General features: G+C 37.2%; 1 protein-coding gene across 8 annotated transcripts in view; it reads right to left on the bottom strand.

Annotated features, from left to right (window-relative positions):
• Positions 1-19441, bottom strand: part of foxn3 (forkhead box N3) — a 255664-nt gene that overhangs the window by 71005 nt on the left and 165218 nt on the right. For all 8 annotated transcript variants that reach the window (XM_062968393.1, XM_062968392.1, XM_008115505.2 and 5 more), the window contains exon 4: positions 19273-19337. In XM_062968393.1, the coding sequence (XP_062824463.1) occupies positions 19273-19337 (65 nt within the window). The remainder of the gene's footprint in view (positions 1-19272; positions 19338-19441) is intronic.

Consider the following 19441-nt stretch of genomic DNA (forward strand, 5'->3'; position numbering starts at 1 on the left):
TATTGCTTGCCAGGTTTTAGGCATTACACTGGACTTGCGAGATCTCCTGAGAGGATTCTCCAAAGGGCATTCACTCTGCAGTCCCATAATTCGATGCCTTTCTACAGTTTCAGCCATTTCCCAGTTCAAGACTTCTTGACGGTTGCATTTCCTTCCTCCGTGTAGGCCAGCTCTCTGTTGCCATGGCAGCTGGTAACATTTCACATACCACAAGCACTATATCATGCAAAACCCGAGGCCCAACAGGAAATGCCACACTACACTTTTTCAAGCCACCTTCATTTGAAGGAGAAAAAGGAAAAAAAAGATATTCAAATCCCACTTGTTTATGTGCAATCTGGTACTGATGTGTTTATGGATCAACACCTTATTTCAAAAATATGCGTTACTCACCTACAAATGTTTGCTTTGCAAAAAAAAACAAAAAAAAACAAAATGCAATAACTTCCCCTTCCAAACAGCAGTTGTCCCTAAGGCTTTGCTCATAAAACATTTACCTCGGTGTTTTAGTTGTATAAAAAAGGAAAAGAGATATTAATTTTCAGAAGCAAAATTGCTGTTATTCATTCAAGTTCACATCAGAATAGACTTTTGAGTATTATATTACCTGGTTTTCTATAAAATCATGACACTATTCTGCATTCTGCACCTTGAATGCAGCAGTGAAAGAGATAGGGGAAGAATACTTCAGTCAAGTGACTTCATATTTAATACAGATTTTATAGGTATACATAGGTACATCCACATTGCAAAACATTCCCTTGGCTGCTAGTCTCTGATTGAGAAGCGCAAGCAAGTGTGTGGACGCAACTCAAGACCATGAAGATATGGCAAATCTGGGCTCCTGGGAGAAGAAAGCTCCAAGCTAAGTCCAACTCTTCCTTAATGGTCTCAACCATTTATTTATTTATTTATTTATTTATTTGTGGTGCAGTGTTCCCTCACTTATCGTGAGAGTTATGTTCCAGGACCACCCGTGATAAGTGAAAATCTGTGAAGTAGGGACGCTAGGCTTATCCATAGGAAGGAAGTAGAAAGAGAGAGGGAGGGAGGGAGGGAGGGAGGGAGGGAGGGAGGGAGGGAGGGAGGGAAGGGAAGAAAGAGGCAGGGAAACATGGCACCGCCTACTTCTCCTCCCACTGCTGTTTGGGCAGCTCCTCCACCCCACCACCCGCACCCGACTGAGACCACCGCCACTGTAAATCATAATTTCTATGATTTATGATATTATTTTAGTGTTTATTAAAAAAACTGTGAAACAGCAAGTCCGCGAAAAGTGAACTGTGAAGTAGTGAGGGAACACTGTATTTATATACCACCCTCCTCAACCCCGAAGGGGACTCAGGGCGGTTCACAATCTTGGCAACAATTCAATGCCGTTGGTAAAAACAGCATAAAACATCAAAGTTGACCCTCCCCTAATAAAAGATTAAACATCATTAAACATATCACATAAAATCACATCACATATCACACAAAGACATAGCCATTGTCCATAACAGTCCTGGGCTTTAACTTTCACTTTAAATATTCCTATGACGGGCCGAACGCCCATCTCCATCTTCCTCAATGGTAAACAGCAGAAATCTTCCTGGTTTTGGCAGCTTCCAGGGATGGGAGAAGGACACTAAACTCTGCAGGTGGAACTACAGTCATCCCTCCACATTGGTGGTTTTGACCCTTGCACATTTGATTATTCACGCTAGGAATCTCCCAGTGGGACTCGATAGTCAACTTATTCTGGCCATGCTGGCAGACATAGAGATTTCCAGAAGTCTCTAGGTTCTCAAGTGTGATTCTATGATCATTTTCTCCAACAGAAGTGGACCACATAACTAGGGTGGAAGACCTAGGAATTCCTAGAAAGGAAAATAGCAATTTCTTTATTCACGTGTTTTCACTTTCACAGGGGCTTTGTGCTCCTAACCCCAGTGAAAGTGGAGAGCTGACTAATGTAGGATCTTAGTTATCATGTGATACCTAATACAAAGCAGAATCTGTAGTAAAGTTTTTTAAGGATTATACATGATGTCAGTAATTACTACCTCATCACATGGGTCAATTTGCTGATTGTACACTTTATGAAGAAGTCCCTAGCTCCACTCTCAAAATTTATTTGCATAACATCCCTATTCCTATGTTTATCATAACATCTGCAACTGCAGTTATGACTCCTTTGCCAATATGACCTAATGTAGCACCAAAGCAGATATATCCAGATAGAACAAGACATGTAGGGTGCTCAAAAATACGTTTAAAAAAACTCCAAAAACTACGCGCAAGTAAGCAAGAAAGCACCATTAGGAAGGTTATCTGACTATTCACATGGATCACTATATCAAAGGCTGTTTACAATCCAGTTAAAAGTAAATGTCATAGCTTTGATTACTATATTGAAAATACTGGAAAAGTGGAAAAGATGTATCTCACTAGTAATCTTTCTCAAATTCAAAATCATTTATATAAATTAGTCATGGAACGTTGTTTTCTTTATAAGAAAATAAGTATTCTCAATAAACATATATTTTAAAATCTATAACCACAAATTTATTAGGAGAGGTGCTGGTTATATTCAGTTGCAAAATACCATATTTTCTTGGTTAATTGTTTATGTTGTACAGGCACCTGTACAACATAAATAATTAACCAAGAAAATATGGTATTTTGCAACTGAATATAACCAGCACAGAAACAAAATAAAAAGCTCTGGGCATTATATAACCAACAGCCGTTTTATAACAGAAATAGTGATGCAATGTGAAGAATGTTATGTCAGTTACTACTTTGTAACAAAAGGAGATTCCTTTAATGTATCATACATCTTGGATGAGAATATATGTTTCATGTGGCTTAATATAAAAGTATTTGCTTTTCAAAAATTGTGAGGGGGGAAACAATTTTAATATATAATAGATTTGTAGTTCTAAAGTCCAACAGCACAGACAGAAAACTTAAACTACAAAAATACTCCCCTACAACTCTATGGTTTCTCATACAGTAACAGTTTTTTCTCATTGCTTCTGGTAAAATAATTTTTACAAAGCTGAAATATTAACTACAGCCATGTCAACATGGCAGAATGCTGATGACTTGTGACAGGAGGCATTTGTAACTAAGCTGATTTTTTTTATAAAAAGCAGTACAATATTTCTTTGTGTGCAAGAAGCTGAGAAGTAATGAAAAAAAACCTTCTCTTCTGTGTGTGCTGCCAAGCAAAATGATCCCAAGAACATACTCTCCATTCTTTTACCAAAGGAAATTACATTAAGATAAATCCAACACAAAAGATGTTTGAGTAGTGACTGCATCTTTTCATTTTATGTTGCACAAAACACCCAGGGAGATACATTTGACTGCCCTACAAATTCATTTCTCCATATACCTGATATTTCTGCTGAAATCAAACCAAATTTTCCACCACAGACATGACTATGACATTTTAAGAGCTTCTTGTGCACACTCAATTCTCTTTCTCTCACACACACACAAATACACAGAGAGGGAAATCTGGTGCCATTTAAAGCCACCATAACCAATACTCAGCTTGATTGAACGTATTGCACAGAATACTGGCCTATGATGTTAAAAGGTTTTCATAATACTGTAGAGACTTTCAATTAACCAGAACTCAAGCAACCAGAACTCTCAAGAAACCAGCAAAAACTGAAAGAAATATTTATTGCATACTGCATTCACAAAGCTATTTTGGTCTTAATTTGCTTTTAATTACTGTATTTCAACATTAATATCAAGTCAGCACAGAAATTATGGTATGACATAGTACGAGATATTGTATTAGTTAGACACATTTCTAATAGTAGCTCTCAAACAACAAGAAACTACATTTATCCGGTATCTACCAATCCCCATGGGTGCTGGCTGAGAGTCTACTGTAGGCAGTGCAGTGGCACAATGGGTTAAACCAGGAGTCCCCAAACTAAGGCCCGGGGGCCGGATGCGGCCCTCCGAGGTCATTTACCTGGCCCCGCCCTCAGTTTTATAATATAATATATTGTATATACATATAATATTGATAATAATATTATAATGTAATACAATATAACACTAATAATAATACCATATGATAATATTAATTATATATTCTATATTACATATAATATTACTAATAATATTACAGTATAGTGGTATAGTTCAATATAGTAATATATAATGCTAATATTGTGCTATGCTAATAATATAATATATTGTATGTACATATAATTTGTAAGCCACTCTGAGTCCCCTTTGAGGTCAGAAGGGTGTGATACAAATGTACTAAATAAATACAGTAAATAATAAATAAATGAATAAATAAATACATTTTAGACTTGGGCTCACCCAAAGTCTGAAATGACTTGAAGGCACACAACAACAACAACAACAACAACCCTAATTAACTTGACTATCTCATTGGCCAGAAGCAGGACCACACTTCCCATTGAAATCCTGATAAATGTATGTTGGTTAAAATTGTTTTTATTTTTAAATATTGTATTGTTCTTTCATTGTTGTTGTTGTTTTTGTACTACAAATAAGACATATGCAGTGTGCATCGGAATTTATTTGTATTTTTTTCAAATGATAATCCGGCCCCTCAACAGTCTGAAGGATTGTGGACCGGCCCTCAGCTTAAAAAGTTTGAGGACCCCTGGGTTAAACCCTTGTGCCGGCTGGATTGTGCCAGCTGACCTGAAGGCTGCCAGTTCAAATCCGCGAGACAGGGTGAGCTCCTGTCATGTGGGGACATGAGAGAAGCCACCCAGAAGGATGGTAACACATCCAGGCGTACCCTGGGCAACATCTCTGTAAACAGCCAATTCTCTCACACCAGAAGCAACTTGCAGTATTTCTCAACTCGCTTCTGACACGACAAAAAAGTGTGAGATATCAGAAAGCTTTTACCATTTCACATGAAGTGAGTGTGGGAATCTGTTTCCCTCCCCATCATATAGTCAGCATTTGTAAACCCTATAGGATAAGTAAGCATTTCATACCACCCACAGTATATTGCAGCAATATCCTTGTGGCAACTGGTTCATACAAAAAAGTAGGAAATGACAACTCACCTTCTGTAAAATCATTATTTTGGGAGCTGGTGGATACCAATTATATTATTTATTAAATATTAGAGGAGAGCATTCAAATAGTCACTAAAAACTGTCCCTTGTTGATGTTTCTTTTGCTGGTTCTTTAGCAAACTAGAATTTATTTCAAGCCATAATGCATAGATGATAAGCAACAACAAATCAGGACTTGAGCAAAGTAAAAATGAAAGCTGGCTTATTCCTCCACCTCTTCCTGGTCAAACTGTGTGAGATTCATATATGACCATTTACTGGACATGAACATAATGGTAAACTATCTCTTGTTGTTACATGAGGGTGCAGTCAATGAGGTGTCAAATAAATTCCTTGGCTATTTTATTGCTACAGATCAATTCTGCTGGAATTCAGCTAACATTCTGCTGCTTGCTATACCTAGATGCTAACTTTGTGCACACCCATAAATTAAACAAGCATACTGAAATGCTGACACCTGTGAGAATTTCACTTAAACTATACACATTTTGATGAAACTCTACTTTTATATACATTACCTTGTGTGCATACTCAGAATAAAACAGCTGCCATTATAACATAAATCAGCGATCCATTAAATATAATTTTGTAGGAACAATTGCCATAATTACATTCCAGTTGGTAGCTTTGTTCTATGCTGGAAAGCCATTATTTTCTCTTCTTCAATAATCATGTCAGAACTTTGCTTCAAACACATGTGCCATTTTTACTGATGCCAATACTGATTTGGAAAAGCCTCTATTTGTAAACAAACAAATGGGCACCGACCAATCACCAGGAACAGAACACAACAATGCTTTGCTAAATCCATATTTAACTCACAAAGACGATTAAGCTTTGACTTTAAATTAAGAATTTATCAATCCATCAGTGTAAAATTTCAGTGGAGGAAAACTGGACTAACACATTTTGTATATATCCAGAAAAACTGAAAATTCTGCAAACAGACAGAATGCTAGTATACTGTGTACACTTGAGTTGTTGTGAAGTAACATTTAGCATGCCAATAGTTGATACACACAATTCAAAAATACACTGTATTTTCCAAATAGGTTCATTATGAAGAGTATGAAAATAATTTCATTAAGTTACAAGTAAAGAGCATCGTTTCTAGACTCTATTTCCTTAGTGGGTTATTTGAAGATTGCACATTTCTAGGCTGAACAGATAATATTAGGTGCTGTTGTCACAAATTAGGAGAACACCTGTTATCCTTTTACAGCAGAATATAAAACTCTCCTGAGTCTATAATATTGGCTTGAACAGTCTTTGTCCCTCTATGGATACTGTCATTCTACTGTTCAGTCACTAAGTGGCACTGGACTTGCTTGCATCTGAATGGAGCCAGGAATTTCTCCTTGATGCTTTTGTTGAGAAAGAAAAATAAAATTCTTGTCTATTTTATTGACTTGCATGTCCTCTAAGCCTTCCATGGGTACATCTGCACTGTAGAATTAATGCAGTGTGACACCACATCATTACCATCATTAACCTATCCTCCAAAATTACAACCACAGGCTGGTACTCCTGCATATACCGTATATACTCGAGTATAAGCCAACCCAAATATAAGCTGAGGCACCTAATTTTACCACAAAAAAACTGGGAAAACATTGACTCCAGTATAAGCCAAGGATGGTAAATTTCAGAAATAAAAATAGATACCAATAAAATTACATTGAGGCATCAGTAGGTTAAATATTTTTGAATATTTACATAAAGCCCAAATGTAGGATAAGACTGTCCAACTCTGATCAAATCATTATTCTCATCTTCTTCAATGTAAATGTGCTTATGTATCCTTTTAATAATAATAGAGTAAAATAATACATGTAATAATAATAATAATAATAATAATAATAATAATAATAATAAAAAATACAGGAAAATAATACAATAGAGTAAAATAATAAATGCAATAATAATAATAATAATAATATCAGAGTGAAATAATATTTTTTATTAATAATAAAAATAGAGTAAAATAAATGTAATAGTAGCAACAATAATAAAGAAAAATAATAAATGTAATAATACCAATAATAATGGAGAAAAATAATAAATGTACCATATATTCTTGAGTATAAGCTGACCCAAATATAAGCCAACCAGGACCCTCACCTGAGTATAAGCCGAGGGGGGCTTTTTCAGTCTTAAAAAGAGGGCTGAAAAACTAGGCTTATACTCGAGTATATACAGTACTTGTTTTCTGTAGGATTTTCTCCACTCTCTTGTATACAAAAACTAAGGGGGAAACAGGGATTGTCAAAAGTTTTCACGACTGGAATCACTGGAGTGTTGTGTGGTTTCCAGGTTGTACGGCTGTGTTCTAGCAGCATTTTCACCTGACATTTCACCTACATCTGTGGCTGACATCGTTAGAGGATCTGGTGATGCTAAGGCAAGTGGAGTATACATACCTGTGGAATGTCCAGGGTGGGAGAAAGAACCAATGTCTATTAACTAAGTGTGAAAGGTGTAATTAGCAAGCCTGATTTGCAAGTGTTTGAGTGGGATCCATGCATTAGCAAGTGAGTAACTGAGAAGATTGCTGTCAATATTGAGGGCATCTGCCTGGAAGTAGCCAGGCCTTTGTTCCCTTAGTGTGTTTATTCCCTGGAGGCATATTTTGCCTTGGTTGTGTTCAACAGCTTTTGATTGCTTGCTGTCTGGGTGCTTCCTGTGTCTGAATGGTGTTCATTCGTTATGGTCTTGATTCTGGTGTTTCTCTATACTGGTAGCCAGATCTTGTTCATTTTCATGGTTTCTTCCTTTCTGTTGAAATTGTCTGTGTGTTTGTGGATTTCAATGGCTTCTCTGTGTAGTCTAACAAAGTGGTTGTCTGAGTGGTCCAACATTTCTGGGTTTTCAAATAATATTCTGTGCCCAGCTTGGTTTATCATGTGTTCTGCTATTGCCGATTTTGCTGGGTGAAATAGTCTGCAGTGCCTTTTGAGTTCTTTGATTTCTGCCTGGGCTCTGCATTTGGTGATCCCTATGTAGACTTGTCCATAGCCACACATTTTGCAATAGATTCCTGCAGTGATTAGAGAATCCCTCTTATTCATTGCCGACCGTAACATTTGTTGAATTTTCTTAGTGGGGTCTGTAGACAGTTTGTAGATTATGTTTCTTCATCAGCTTCAGTATGCAGTCAGTGGTTCACTTGATGTATGGTATTATGTTTCGCAGTTGATGGTAGTTGGTGGTGTCAGGCCTAGCAGTTGGTGATGGAAGGGGTTAATTTCAGTCCTAGTTCTAAAGGGAAGGAACCCGTTAAGTAAAAATTTGCAGGCGAAAGTAATTAAGTGTGGAGGCATGCAAAAGATAGGGTGCAACTGGGTTTAACTGGTTATAAGGAGCTAGCCTGCAGAATGACCTTTGGGTGAAAAGTATTTGTCCTATCTGGTTGTGGATGCTACTGGTTTTCCCCAAGGTTTGTGGATTTTCGGTATCCTGACTTGTCTCCTGAACTCTTGGAACCCTGGAATCTTGAATCTCTGGACTGGCTATTGACTATGATATAGACTCTTGATCCTTGGACTTTAATATTTGAACTCTTGATGTTTGACTTCTGGACTGGATCTTTTTGACTGTGGTGTTTTCTCAAACCTGCATTGGCATTTGCTATCCACCTTGGTTTTATATTCTGTTGCTGCGTGCTATCTTTGTTTTACATTATGAAAACAGCCAGATAGGGAAGGGAAGGTAAAGGTAAAGGTTTCCCCTGACATTAAGTCCAGTCATGTCTGACACTGAGGGTTGGTGCTCATCTCCATTTCTAAGCCGAAGAGCCGGCGTTGTCCGTAGACATCTCCAGGTCATGTGGCCGGCATGACTGCATGGAGCGCCGTTACCTTCCAGCCGGAGTGGTACCTATTGATCTACTCACATTTGCATGTTTTCGAACTTCTAGGTTGGCAGGAGCTGGAGCTAATAGCGGCCGCTCACACCGCTCCCGGGGTTTGAACCTGGGACCTTTTGGTCTGCCAGATAGGGACTGCTGCTTTAATTGAACAGTTTGACACAAGCTGGGTGTTTGTTTTGGTTCACTTCTGCCTGTGTACTGGCAGAGCCCTGGCATTTGTGATATATGGTAAGAGCACCTTCCCTCAGGGTGGCTCTTTGTCTTTATTCCTTTGGCTTGTCCTAGGTCTTGCAGCTCTTCTGATATCTGCAGAAAAATAACCATTAGCCTGTAGGTGGTTCAGTTCACCCTGAAGGAGGTGGGGTTCACATATTCTGTTTGCACAGTCCACCAGAGTTTTGATTGTGCTCTTTTTGTTGTCCTGGATTATGATTGGAATTTTTATGTATACATCTATCACTGTGTGCGGATTTTCTGGATACTGTGTGGCCCAATTGTTGGTTTGGTTTGCAAGTAACTAGGACATCCAGAAATGGTATTTTCCCCCATTATTTTCTATTTCCATTGTAAATTGGATGTTTGGGTGGATGTTGTTGATATGGCCCAAGAACTTTAGTTCTTCTTCTTCGTGGCTCCAAATGGTGAACGTATCATCCACATAATGGAACCATATAGTGGGCTTTTTTGTTGCCATTTCCAGGGCTTGTTTCTTGAAATGTTCCATATAAAAATTGCTATTATTTGAAATGTTTCTAGAAAATTCTAGGAACTTTTTCCAAGTTTTTCAAGTTAGCAGATATAATTCTAAATGGCAAAGACAGACTACTTCAACCTCATAGCTTTCCCCAGAATTTCAGACAGAATGACAATCAGAAAGGCAAAGAATTCACACCGATTAGTAAGTGATCCAAAAACAACAGCAAAGTTTGCCACTGATCCTCACATTAATATAACAAAATGGATGAAATCACTCATTACGAGAACAGAGTTGACCCTTGTGCCAGATGTTCCAATTAAATTAAAAAGGTTTCAAAGCTACTATTCACATCCAGCTCAAAAGTTAATTGTTGGACTGTATTTAATGAGCAGTTTATTAGATAAGGATCAACCAGTTGACGTCATAATACTCTTAAATCCTTCATCATTACATAACATGTAAGGCAGAATTTACCAAGTTTGATCTTATTGGTGCTGGGGTAGTGGACTTCAGCAAATCCTGTAAATGCAATTCAGCTATTTTCCTAGCAAAACAGCACTGTTTACCGCATTATGACACCATACAAGAGGCTTTAATAGTCCAAAGTGAGGCAGATGCTCAGGTTCAGATCTACCTTGATCTGTGTTTTTATAGACCATATAGCTAAAAAATGTGAACTAGTTGGCAGAAATTACTCTAGGTATTGGGACATCTTCTAAGTGCATACCAATTCAATATTACACCAATGCAACAATCTCCTGCTCATGACTTCAAAGAGGACTAAAATACTGTCTCATTCTTACGCCATCCTGAAATTCTATGATAAAAGACTGGATAGATAGATGGACAGATAGATGAGGTACAGTTGTATCTACAGTGGTCAGAGTGCCAGACTAATATTTGAGAGGCCTCAGATGATGATAATGATGATGATTGCTCTGCCTTTTCTCTCCACAGGAGACTCAAAGTTAATGTCCTTTCTGAGTCAGGAAACTGACTTAGTGTTTGGACCAATAAAAGCAAAGGATTTTCAGATCAAAGGAAACAGACACAGGAAAGACTCTGATTTTGCATTAAGTAAAGGAAGAAGCCCAGAATATGAGATGATAGAGATTTGATTTCAATGCTTACCTCCCTCTCCCTGAGTGCATAATAATAGATACAATACTTGAGGATGAGCTTTCTATGTCTCTTGTTCATTCCTGGCATTAACAGTCTACCAGAACAATGGCTAACCTTTGTCTCGGATGGAGCAATAAGCCACTAAGAAAAAATATGCTAAATAAAGCAAAAAAAACACAATTGTTTGCCGACTCCTCCATCTAAAAAAGTTACAAGGCATTCAACAGAAATTCATCCATCTGGAATACCTTGGTACCTGCAGTTCCAAGAAATGCATTGTAACTAGAATCCACTGCTAGTTAAGTTACAACATTTAAAACTAGCAGAAAAACAGAAACATAAATTATCATTGCAATGGAAAGCCATGGTAACTGGTCAGGATGCAGATGTCAACACACCAACTCTAATTTCAGTTTAGCCATTAAATGGTGCTCCAACCAAGAGGGCATTGAAAAGAGTCCTCTTTTCAAAGGCATGTCCAGTTTAAAAGCACAAGTAAAAGGATTAGAAGGGCTTTGCAACGTCCCATTAACCATTGACACCTGGATACTAGACTGAATTGGAGCCAAATATGTCTCCTGCAGTGAATAGGCACAATAGCATTATATCATTTTCATTTCACTGTAGTAAGGATTCTAGTATTTGTAGTTTACTCTGGAGTATTTTTGCCCAGCAGTTTTCAGACTTTTGCCCTCCAGATGTTTGGGTCTGGGTAAGACTTCTAGGAGAGTTAAAATATCTGGAGGAGCAAAACATAGGAATCGAGGGACTACTGTGCTAATACATAGCAATGCTTAAGAAGGGAGGTCTAATATTTTCAATACTTATTTGAAAAAAACACACATATCAGACTCAAAAGTAAAACAAACTGAATAGAAATAAAGCATGAAGCACTTTCTTTTAATTACCGTAACCCTAAGCTTTAAGCAGAGACTGTGTTTATAAATCCAACACAAGTATCTAAAATGCAGCAAAACAGTTCCTTTCAGAAGTGTGGTCTTTGCTAAGGAAAAAAAGACATTGGAACAGAGTTATCAGAGAGAAAGAAATCCTTGTATTTGGCCAGTGTGACTTGCAGCAGTAGCAAGATTTCTGTAATAAAGTCTTGGGGCTCTAATTACAACCTGCTTTATAATTAAAGGCAAAGTTGTTTAACTGGCATGTTCTTTGGTGGAGAGTGGAGGTGTGGCTGTGCTTTTATAGCATACCCAGGTTTATAATTCAGGACTCATGGAAACTACTGTAAGAAACACCACAATCACCAACCAAGATCTTAAGTGAACTTTGTCTGAACTATCTCATAACTGAGTAGAAATTTGCTTTGACACAAGTTATTTGAATTCATTATTAAGAATGATGCAACTCAGTTAACTTCAGGTGCTGATGGTACAAAGCTTGATTAGAAAAATAATTTGTTATTGTTGATATTATTACCCCATTGTGTTGCAGCTGATGTTGCCATTACTGGTGAGTTCAGAGGTTCCGCTATGCAAAATAGGCCATGTGCATGATCTAGATCAGTGATTCATAATTTTTAGTTGTGTACATTTCCAGAATTGGAAGAAAGCCATGGATTCATTCTCTTGAAAAAAATGTACTTAAGCACAACTTTCAAAACAATGGGAAGAAAACTGAAGAGAAGCCAAATCCTCTTTTCGTCGATCCCCTGAAGCCTACCTGTGAACCTTTGAAAGTTCTAAGGATCACAGGTTTAAAACTCCCGGTCTAAATGAAATTTTACAACCTCCCCTCTATTGTAAATCATCACGTGGGATGAGTGAAGAAAAAAGTACAGGCACCACCTCCAATTTGATTGGGGTTAGGGGTATAGGACCTCCATGAAAGGGGGAAAATGCAAATAAGCAAATTGGGGTTTTTTTTTAATATGAGGGAACACCTCTCTAGGAATTTCTAGATCTTCCACCATGCATTTATTATCAACCTTCACTGGAAGCTGATAATATAATCACACTTTTAAAAATTGTGTCAGAAGAGACTTGAGAACATACTGCAAAAGTGCTTCTGGTGTGAGAGAATTGGTCATCTACAAGATGTTACCATCCTGCTGGGAGGCTTCTCTCATGTCCTCGCAAGTTAGAGCTGACAGACGGGAGCTCACCCTGTCTTGCAGATTCGAACTGGCAACCTTCAGGTCAGGAGTCCAGCCGGTACAAGGGTTTAACCCATTGCACCACTGCAGCTCCTAGAATCGCACTGAAGGACTCAAGAGATTTCTAGAGAATCTAGAAATCTAGGTCCTCTAGCATGACCAGAGGACGCTGACCATAAAGTCATATTAGATGAACTAGAAAATCCTAGAGAAAATATTTATATTCAAATTTGCGAATAATCATATTCATAAAAGTAAAAACCACAGATGAGCATGTACAAGTGTACTTTGGCAGAGCTGACCTATTAATTTCTTGGTACAGAGGGATTCAGAACTTGGTTTTTCAGGCACTGCTTTATACTAATTCCACTGACTACTCTCATTCTTTACAGATGTCTGTACTTCAAAGCTACCTCAAACCATTTAAAAGCACACAGACACATCCTCCACATTTAACAGGTCACAACTATTAAAACTTTAAGGACATACAAGTGCAGTAAAAGAAACAGGTGGAAGCTCTCATTTATATCTCTAGCTGACTCCAGGAGCAAACGTTTCATTGTTTCTAATTTTATTTTACACTTTAAAAAAGTTATTTCCTCCATACATGGTAGGATCTCCATCATACATTGATAATTTTCAGAATTTCTTAATTATCTTTATCCTATCTCAGTGTCACCCTTCAAATGTGTTGGGTTACAAATCCCTATAGGCCAATACATCTGGATAACCATCAGTTGGGAAAAGCTGCTCAAAACACATCCCCTGTTCCTAAGCAGTTGGTGTTCCAGTGTATACCAATGTAAAAGAGTGGTTTCATTTAACGAAAACTAATCACATATTCAACTTATCCTAATTGTTTTGGCAGTTATACACCTGTGAACAGATGCAGATGAATGAAAAGACAAAGAAAGATCACTTACGTGAAAGAGAATACTGTTGTCTTATTTTTTTAGCACTGCATGCAGAGTTCACTAAAGACACCTAGGCACCATTTATGCTGTGTCCTTGTACAGTTTGCAGTCTTTTGTAAGTGAAAAAGAAGCATTTTTTCTTGTCGAGTAAACTATTCTTTTGTTTCCATCCAATTATCCATCTACCCTTAACAACAGCATCTGTTTGCCTTAATTGTTGAAGCAGCTCTGTTATCTGTATTCTGCATTCTTGCTCAAGAACTCAAACAGAAGTAAAACTTATCTGTATCTTTACTGTTAAAAAATGCATTATTTGCTGAAAAGCCATTTCACAAAAAAGACTTGAAAAGCACTTGTAACTGAATGCTTTATTGTACTATGCTAGCATATAAACTCCTAGGATGGTGCCTACTGATAGTAGCAAGTCACATCACATCTTAACCTATTATTAGCAAATCACATCACATCCAAAGCTATTAGCAACATTCTACTGCAGCAAATTATAGTATCATACACTGTTAGTGCAAACATGTAAACCTCCGAAAATCTTTTTATGACCAAGAACCTATTTAACATTTACATAGAATCAATATCCACTTAGGCAGGTGTCCTAGAATAGCACTATTGCACTAATGATCATTCAATGGGGATCTCAAACTGGTGATTCCTGCTGTTAGGGATGCTGCTCACAGTTTGGAGTGCACTCAGAGAGACACAGAACTGTTGTGCAACTTTCTGCATGGAACAGAAGCACTTGTTCAAACACGTTTGAGATCCCACCTTTAAGAGAAAGGGCAACTACTTACACAATTACACAATAAGGTCCTAGTCTAGAACCAGAAATGCCAGGTTTTTCAATGTTTAAAGCTTGCAAGTGATCCCTTCAGTGATACCTGCGTAGCAACTACAAGTAGTCAAACTGAAACAAGCATTTCATTTTGCTATTTGGCACCACCCAAATCATCATCATCATCATCATCATCATCATTATTTATATTCCACCCTATCTCCCCGGAGGGACTTAGGTTGGATTCCAAACCATTTCTCATGGACTTTAGGGATAGGCAACATGTGTCCCTGAAAATTTAGTTGGGACTACAAGGCCCATTAGTCTTAGCCACCACAGAAAATGATGCAGGTTGATAGAAATGGCATTCTAACATCTGAAGGGCCACAAATGGCTCCACACGCATGCTAAGGTTGAATACTAGTAAGCCATAGCTAGCCACCCCGGTCCACAACCGCTTGCTACAATAGTTTTTAAAAAGAATTTCAAACTCCTGAGCCCAAATGTGTTAAAAAAGGGAACTGCAACCCACGAACTGCTAGACAAATTGCCAAAACACAGTATAATGTTTCTACCATTTTTGCCAACAACCAACCAAAAAAATCAGAAGGCAAGGCAGCCAACTAACATTTTAGTTATCCACGATACAAATAAAAAGGCATGTTGTGGATATTATAAATCAGACCATTTCAAACACATGTTTAATGCAAGTGAATCTGTTTAGAAAAGTCACTGTTTACCCCAGCAACTCAATTATTTTAACGCAATATTTCATATTTTTGTCACTATTCCTCCCACTTTCCCATGATCTAAGTATATAATTTGTTAGTTTTCCTTTAGATAACTGTATCTAAGGAGTTGGGCAAAGGTGTTTTTCTTCTGAGTGGTTCACACAGAAGCCCTGGTTTCTGGCAAAGTTCAGAACAAACACAGCTCTACCTATCATTTGTGGTGTACCCTGACCTGTCCTCCTGAGTATTGAGCCACTCCCATTGGTTGTCAAGGAAAAGTAAACAAAGGCAGCAAACTTTGCCCAGAGGAATTTACCAGAGGATACTCTATTCATCTGATATACAAACAAAAGTCAGGTTGTGTTCTGAAAAACATTTTTTAAAGTATTTTTCTTTCTGCTCAGAATATCTTTTAAGGTGTTAGTAGTTTAAAGTAATAGTGCTGGCGGTTTTCAGTAAGCCACACTATCCTGTTGTTAAGTGTGAATATGGTTAATAAAGAATGCACCCACATATCTATATATTTGTAGCAATCTGTGCACCTGTCCTACCATCTCTCTCCTCTCCAGAGAGTTCAACTGGTGATGCCAAGAACCAGTTGTCTCTTAAATCACTGGCCCTTGAGGACAGGAACCTGTGGCTCTCCAGATACTACGAATGAACCTGTCCATTATTTTTCACCACTGACCAAGCATGCTACGAAAGCAGGATCTCCACAGAAAATTCCAATCACAACACCAGTTTTTCAAGTACCGTAAGTCCTTAAGTTTTTTTTCCTGGAAAAAGTGATATAGGACTGAAAAATTCCATATAGTGTAATTCAGGAGAAGAAAACACATTTCTTAGTCTCCCCCAAATGGAGAACTGGCAAGAGTCTTCATTCTACTAAATCACGAAGAATGTGGTGATTTCTTTTCGACAAAGCTATTGCACAAAGAGGTTAAAACAAAGAAGCCCCACATATACTATCACATACATTCTGGTACAAGGAAGGAAATCCAAAGATGGCTGCTTGAACCAAATTGGCATAAGCTTGTCTTTCTCCTTTAATGTCAACAAATTAATTCCCTTCTATGCCATATTAGATATCCCTTTATTGAGCCATGCCATTCGTTTTTGTGCAGTCTTACTATAGTTATCTGTTTCACATATGGCCAAATTTTCTGTTTTTAATCAATGTTTACATTATACAACATGCAAAAAAATACCTATTTTGTCACTTCCAATTAACACTTGCAACTCTGGAACATGCTTCTGGAACATGGTCATACAACCGGGAAAACTCAAAGCAACCCTGTGTTTCCGGCCATGAAAGCCTTTGATAACACTTGCAACTCTGATTGGCAGTAGGTTCTTATAGTGAACTAACTGGGGTTAGTGTCTGTGCCCAGCTCTTTCAGGCAGCTGTTTACGGCACATCACTGCAACATGGCCTAACATTTCCTTGGAAAATTATATGAAAATAAAGCAATACCCATCTTGGACCTGCCATTTAAATGTGTGACAATACTTTGGAGGAATTCTGGATGAGTGTGATCTGAGAGATAGGAAGAACTTTGAATGGTGGCTCCAAACCAACAGGCAGTCAAGAGGGATGAATGTGCTAGTGACATAAACTACTAACCAAAGTCAACATCAATGGTATTATAAACTTGGGAAGGGAGTCAAGTATTTTACTGGAATCTGGTGGTTTCTTACCTGAAAAGTTGTTTTTAGATCCATGTAATGAATAGTCACTCAAATGGCAACACTTTACTATTCAAATGTAGGTAAATACATCTATATACGTTCTTGCAGGAAATGGTTCCCCTGAAGTCAGTATGATTTATTTCCAGATACGTATCCAAATTACTACAGCTTTAATAAACATTCCTTGATGTTTTGGTGCAGGTTCTCCATCACATCCAGAACATGTGAAACGTATTGATTTATTTTGAAATAATAACCAACAACAACAATAAGATTCCAGGCAGAAGTTTAATCAAGATGTTGGCAACTATAGACTTTTTAAAATGCCCTTCATTAATATTATAGATGTACTGAGCTTTGAGCAGTAAATGAACGGTGCGCTGCCACTAATGCAAGGCAGTTATTTAAGACTCAGCTAATATTTTTCTCTGATCAATAACTATATGCAAGAGATCTAGAAATCTGTAATATTAACAGTTTGTAAGCATGATAACTGACATTACACCAGCAATACACTAGAAGATAATATATATCACTGATCATACTACGGTCATATTGACATTCCGTAGAAACCTATTGGTAAGATTTTAAAACCTTCATATTTTCTTGCTATCATTTCACCTCTTCCTCTTTGTTCTATTTCCTAGTGATACTAATACACCATCTTGAGTAGTAAATTAGACAAGAAAGCTATGTATATAAATACAGAGGTAAGGCACTTTCTACTACACTTTGAACAAGAACTTTTTTTGTGCTTTCTGATCCTTCCCACTACTTACAACTAACTCTGGAATGAACCTTTTTGGGCCTAATATGTAAAGGCACAAAAATCAAACGACGTTGTCAAGAAAATTGTGAAGTAAGTAAAATTAAACATAAGACAAGAGAAGTTTCCCCTTAAATGTTGTTCCAAAGCGATAGTCAATTCTTTTTATGTATACTAAATTTTAATGGTAGAAATTACCAATAGCTAGAGTTTGGCCTTTTTTGAACATTAATCCACACAAACTACAATGTATTTTTGGATTATGCTGCTTTTTTGTTGTTCCTCTGAGGTTTTGTTAGCTGCTTGTTTTAACCTGTCAAGTAATATGAACCTTTTGGATGAATAATAGTATGTAAACAATTTAAAACCAAACAACAACAGTGGACAGGTCTAATAAATCTCTATTCTGCTTCATAACTACAAAGACTGTGTACAGTGATCAAAAGGTAATCTGAGCATCAATTCATTCAAGCCTCATTCTTTCCATAAAGTACTATGTAAAATAAAATTCAACCATGGATAGCAGATATACATAGAGACGTTTTAAGTAAAATAGATCTCTGAAAAGCACAAAAGACAATGTTTTTCATGAATCTAGGAAAAGTCCTCACTATTCTTTCTGCATGCAAATGGCATGGTAGCCAAAGCCAGATCACAAAGTTTAAATACTTATCATAGGTAAATGAATAAATTAGGAAGGAAAAACAGATATCTTTTTGATTTGCACATTCATGTTTTACACAATAAATCTAGAGTCATCATTGATAACTATAACCAAACAAGATGAAATATATTAAGATGAAAATTTTAGTAAGTTTCCACGTATGGCATGCAGCAGGGGACAAGGAACCATGAAAAGCTTCCAAGCTTCAACAGAATTAATTTCCAAGTTATAGCCACACATTATCTAGTTATGATTACCTGAAAAGTTCCACAGACATATACAGAGCCATTACCTTCACATTTTTAAAAAGTAACAAATAAGATATCTTAATTCTCAATTTTGTTAACTGCACTGAGAGGGAGAAAATTCAGAGTCAAAATATAACCACAGATTTCAAAACAATTGTAGATGACACCTTTTTATCAACTGTTGTCCATCTTCCCCTGCTTTACAATTGGCACACAACTGCTGCAAGATGGATCCTTACATTGGCACAGCAAAGAGCAAAGCTATTTTCTTCATCAATATAAATTGAAAATTACCAAAACATGTTGTCCCACATCAAATCTGTTAATTTTGCTGGAAATGAGAGGAAGCAAAATCAGTAATGTGCATGGGGTGGAGGAAAAGAAGAGGAAGAAAACTACATTTGCAGGTGACACAACCTTTTGAACTCATGAGGGTGCTATGAACAAGCAGCAGTGAGGAAAAGAAAACAAATATGTAGAAATAAAAATTCATTACAGCATCCTCACTCTGGAAAATTTGTGAAAATTATAAGTGTCAAGACAAAAAGCCAAGGAAAGGAGGAGATGGAAAAGCAAGAAAATTGAATCTATCACCTACCTTGCAGAAGAGCTCCATTTCTCTTGAAAAAGGTGCTTCCCGGCCAAATTGGTGGACCTGATGTGCTAAATGTAATTAAAAATAAGAAACTAGTGTTAAAGAAAGCTCATCTACCTTTCTTGGTTTACAAGCCACCATAAATATGTATTTATTCTTTTTAAGGGGCAGC

Source organism: Anolis carolinensis, chromosome 1 (assembly GCF_035594765.1).
Source record: "Anolis carolinensis isolate JA03-04 chromosome 1, rAnoCar3.1.pri, whole genome shotgun sequence".
Classification (NCBI taxonomy): Eukaryota; Metazoa; Chordata; class Lepidosauria; order Squamata; family Dactyloidae; genus Anolis; species Anolis carolinensis.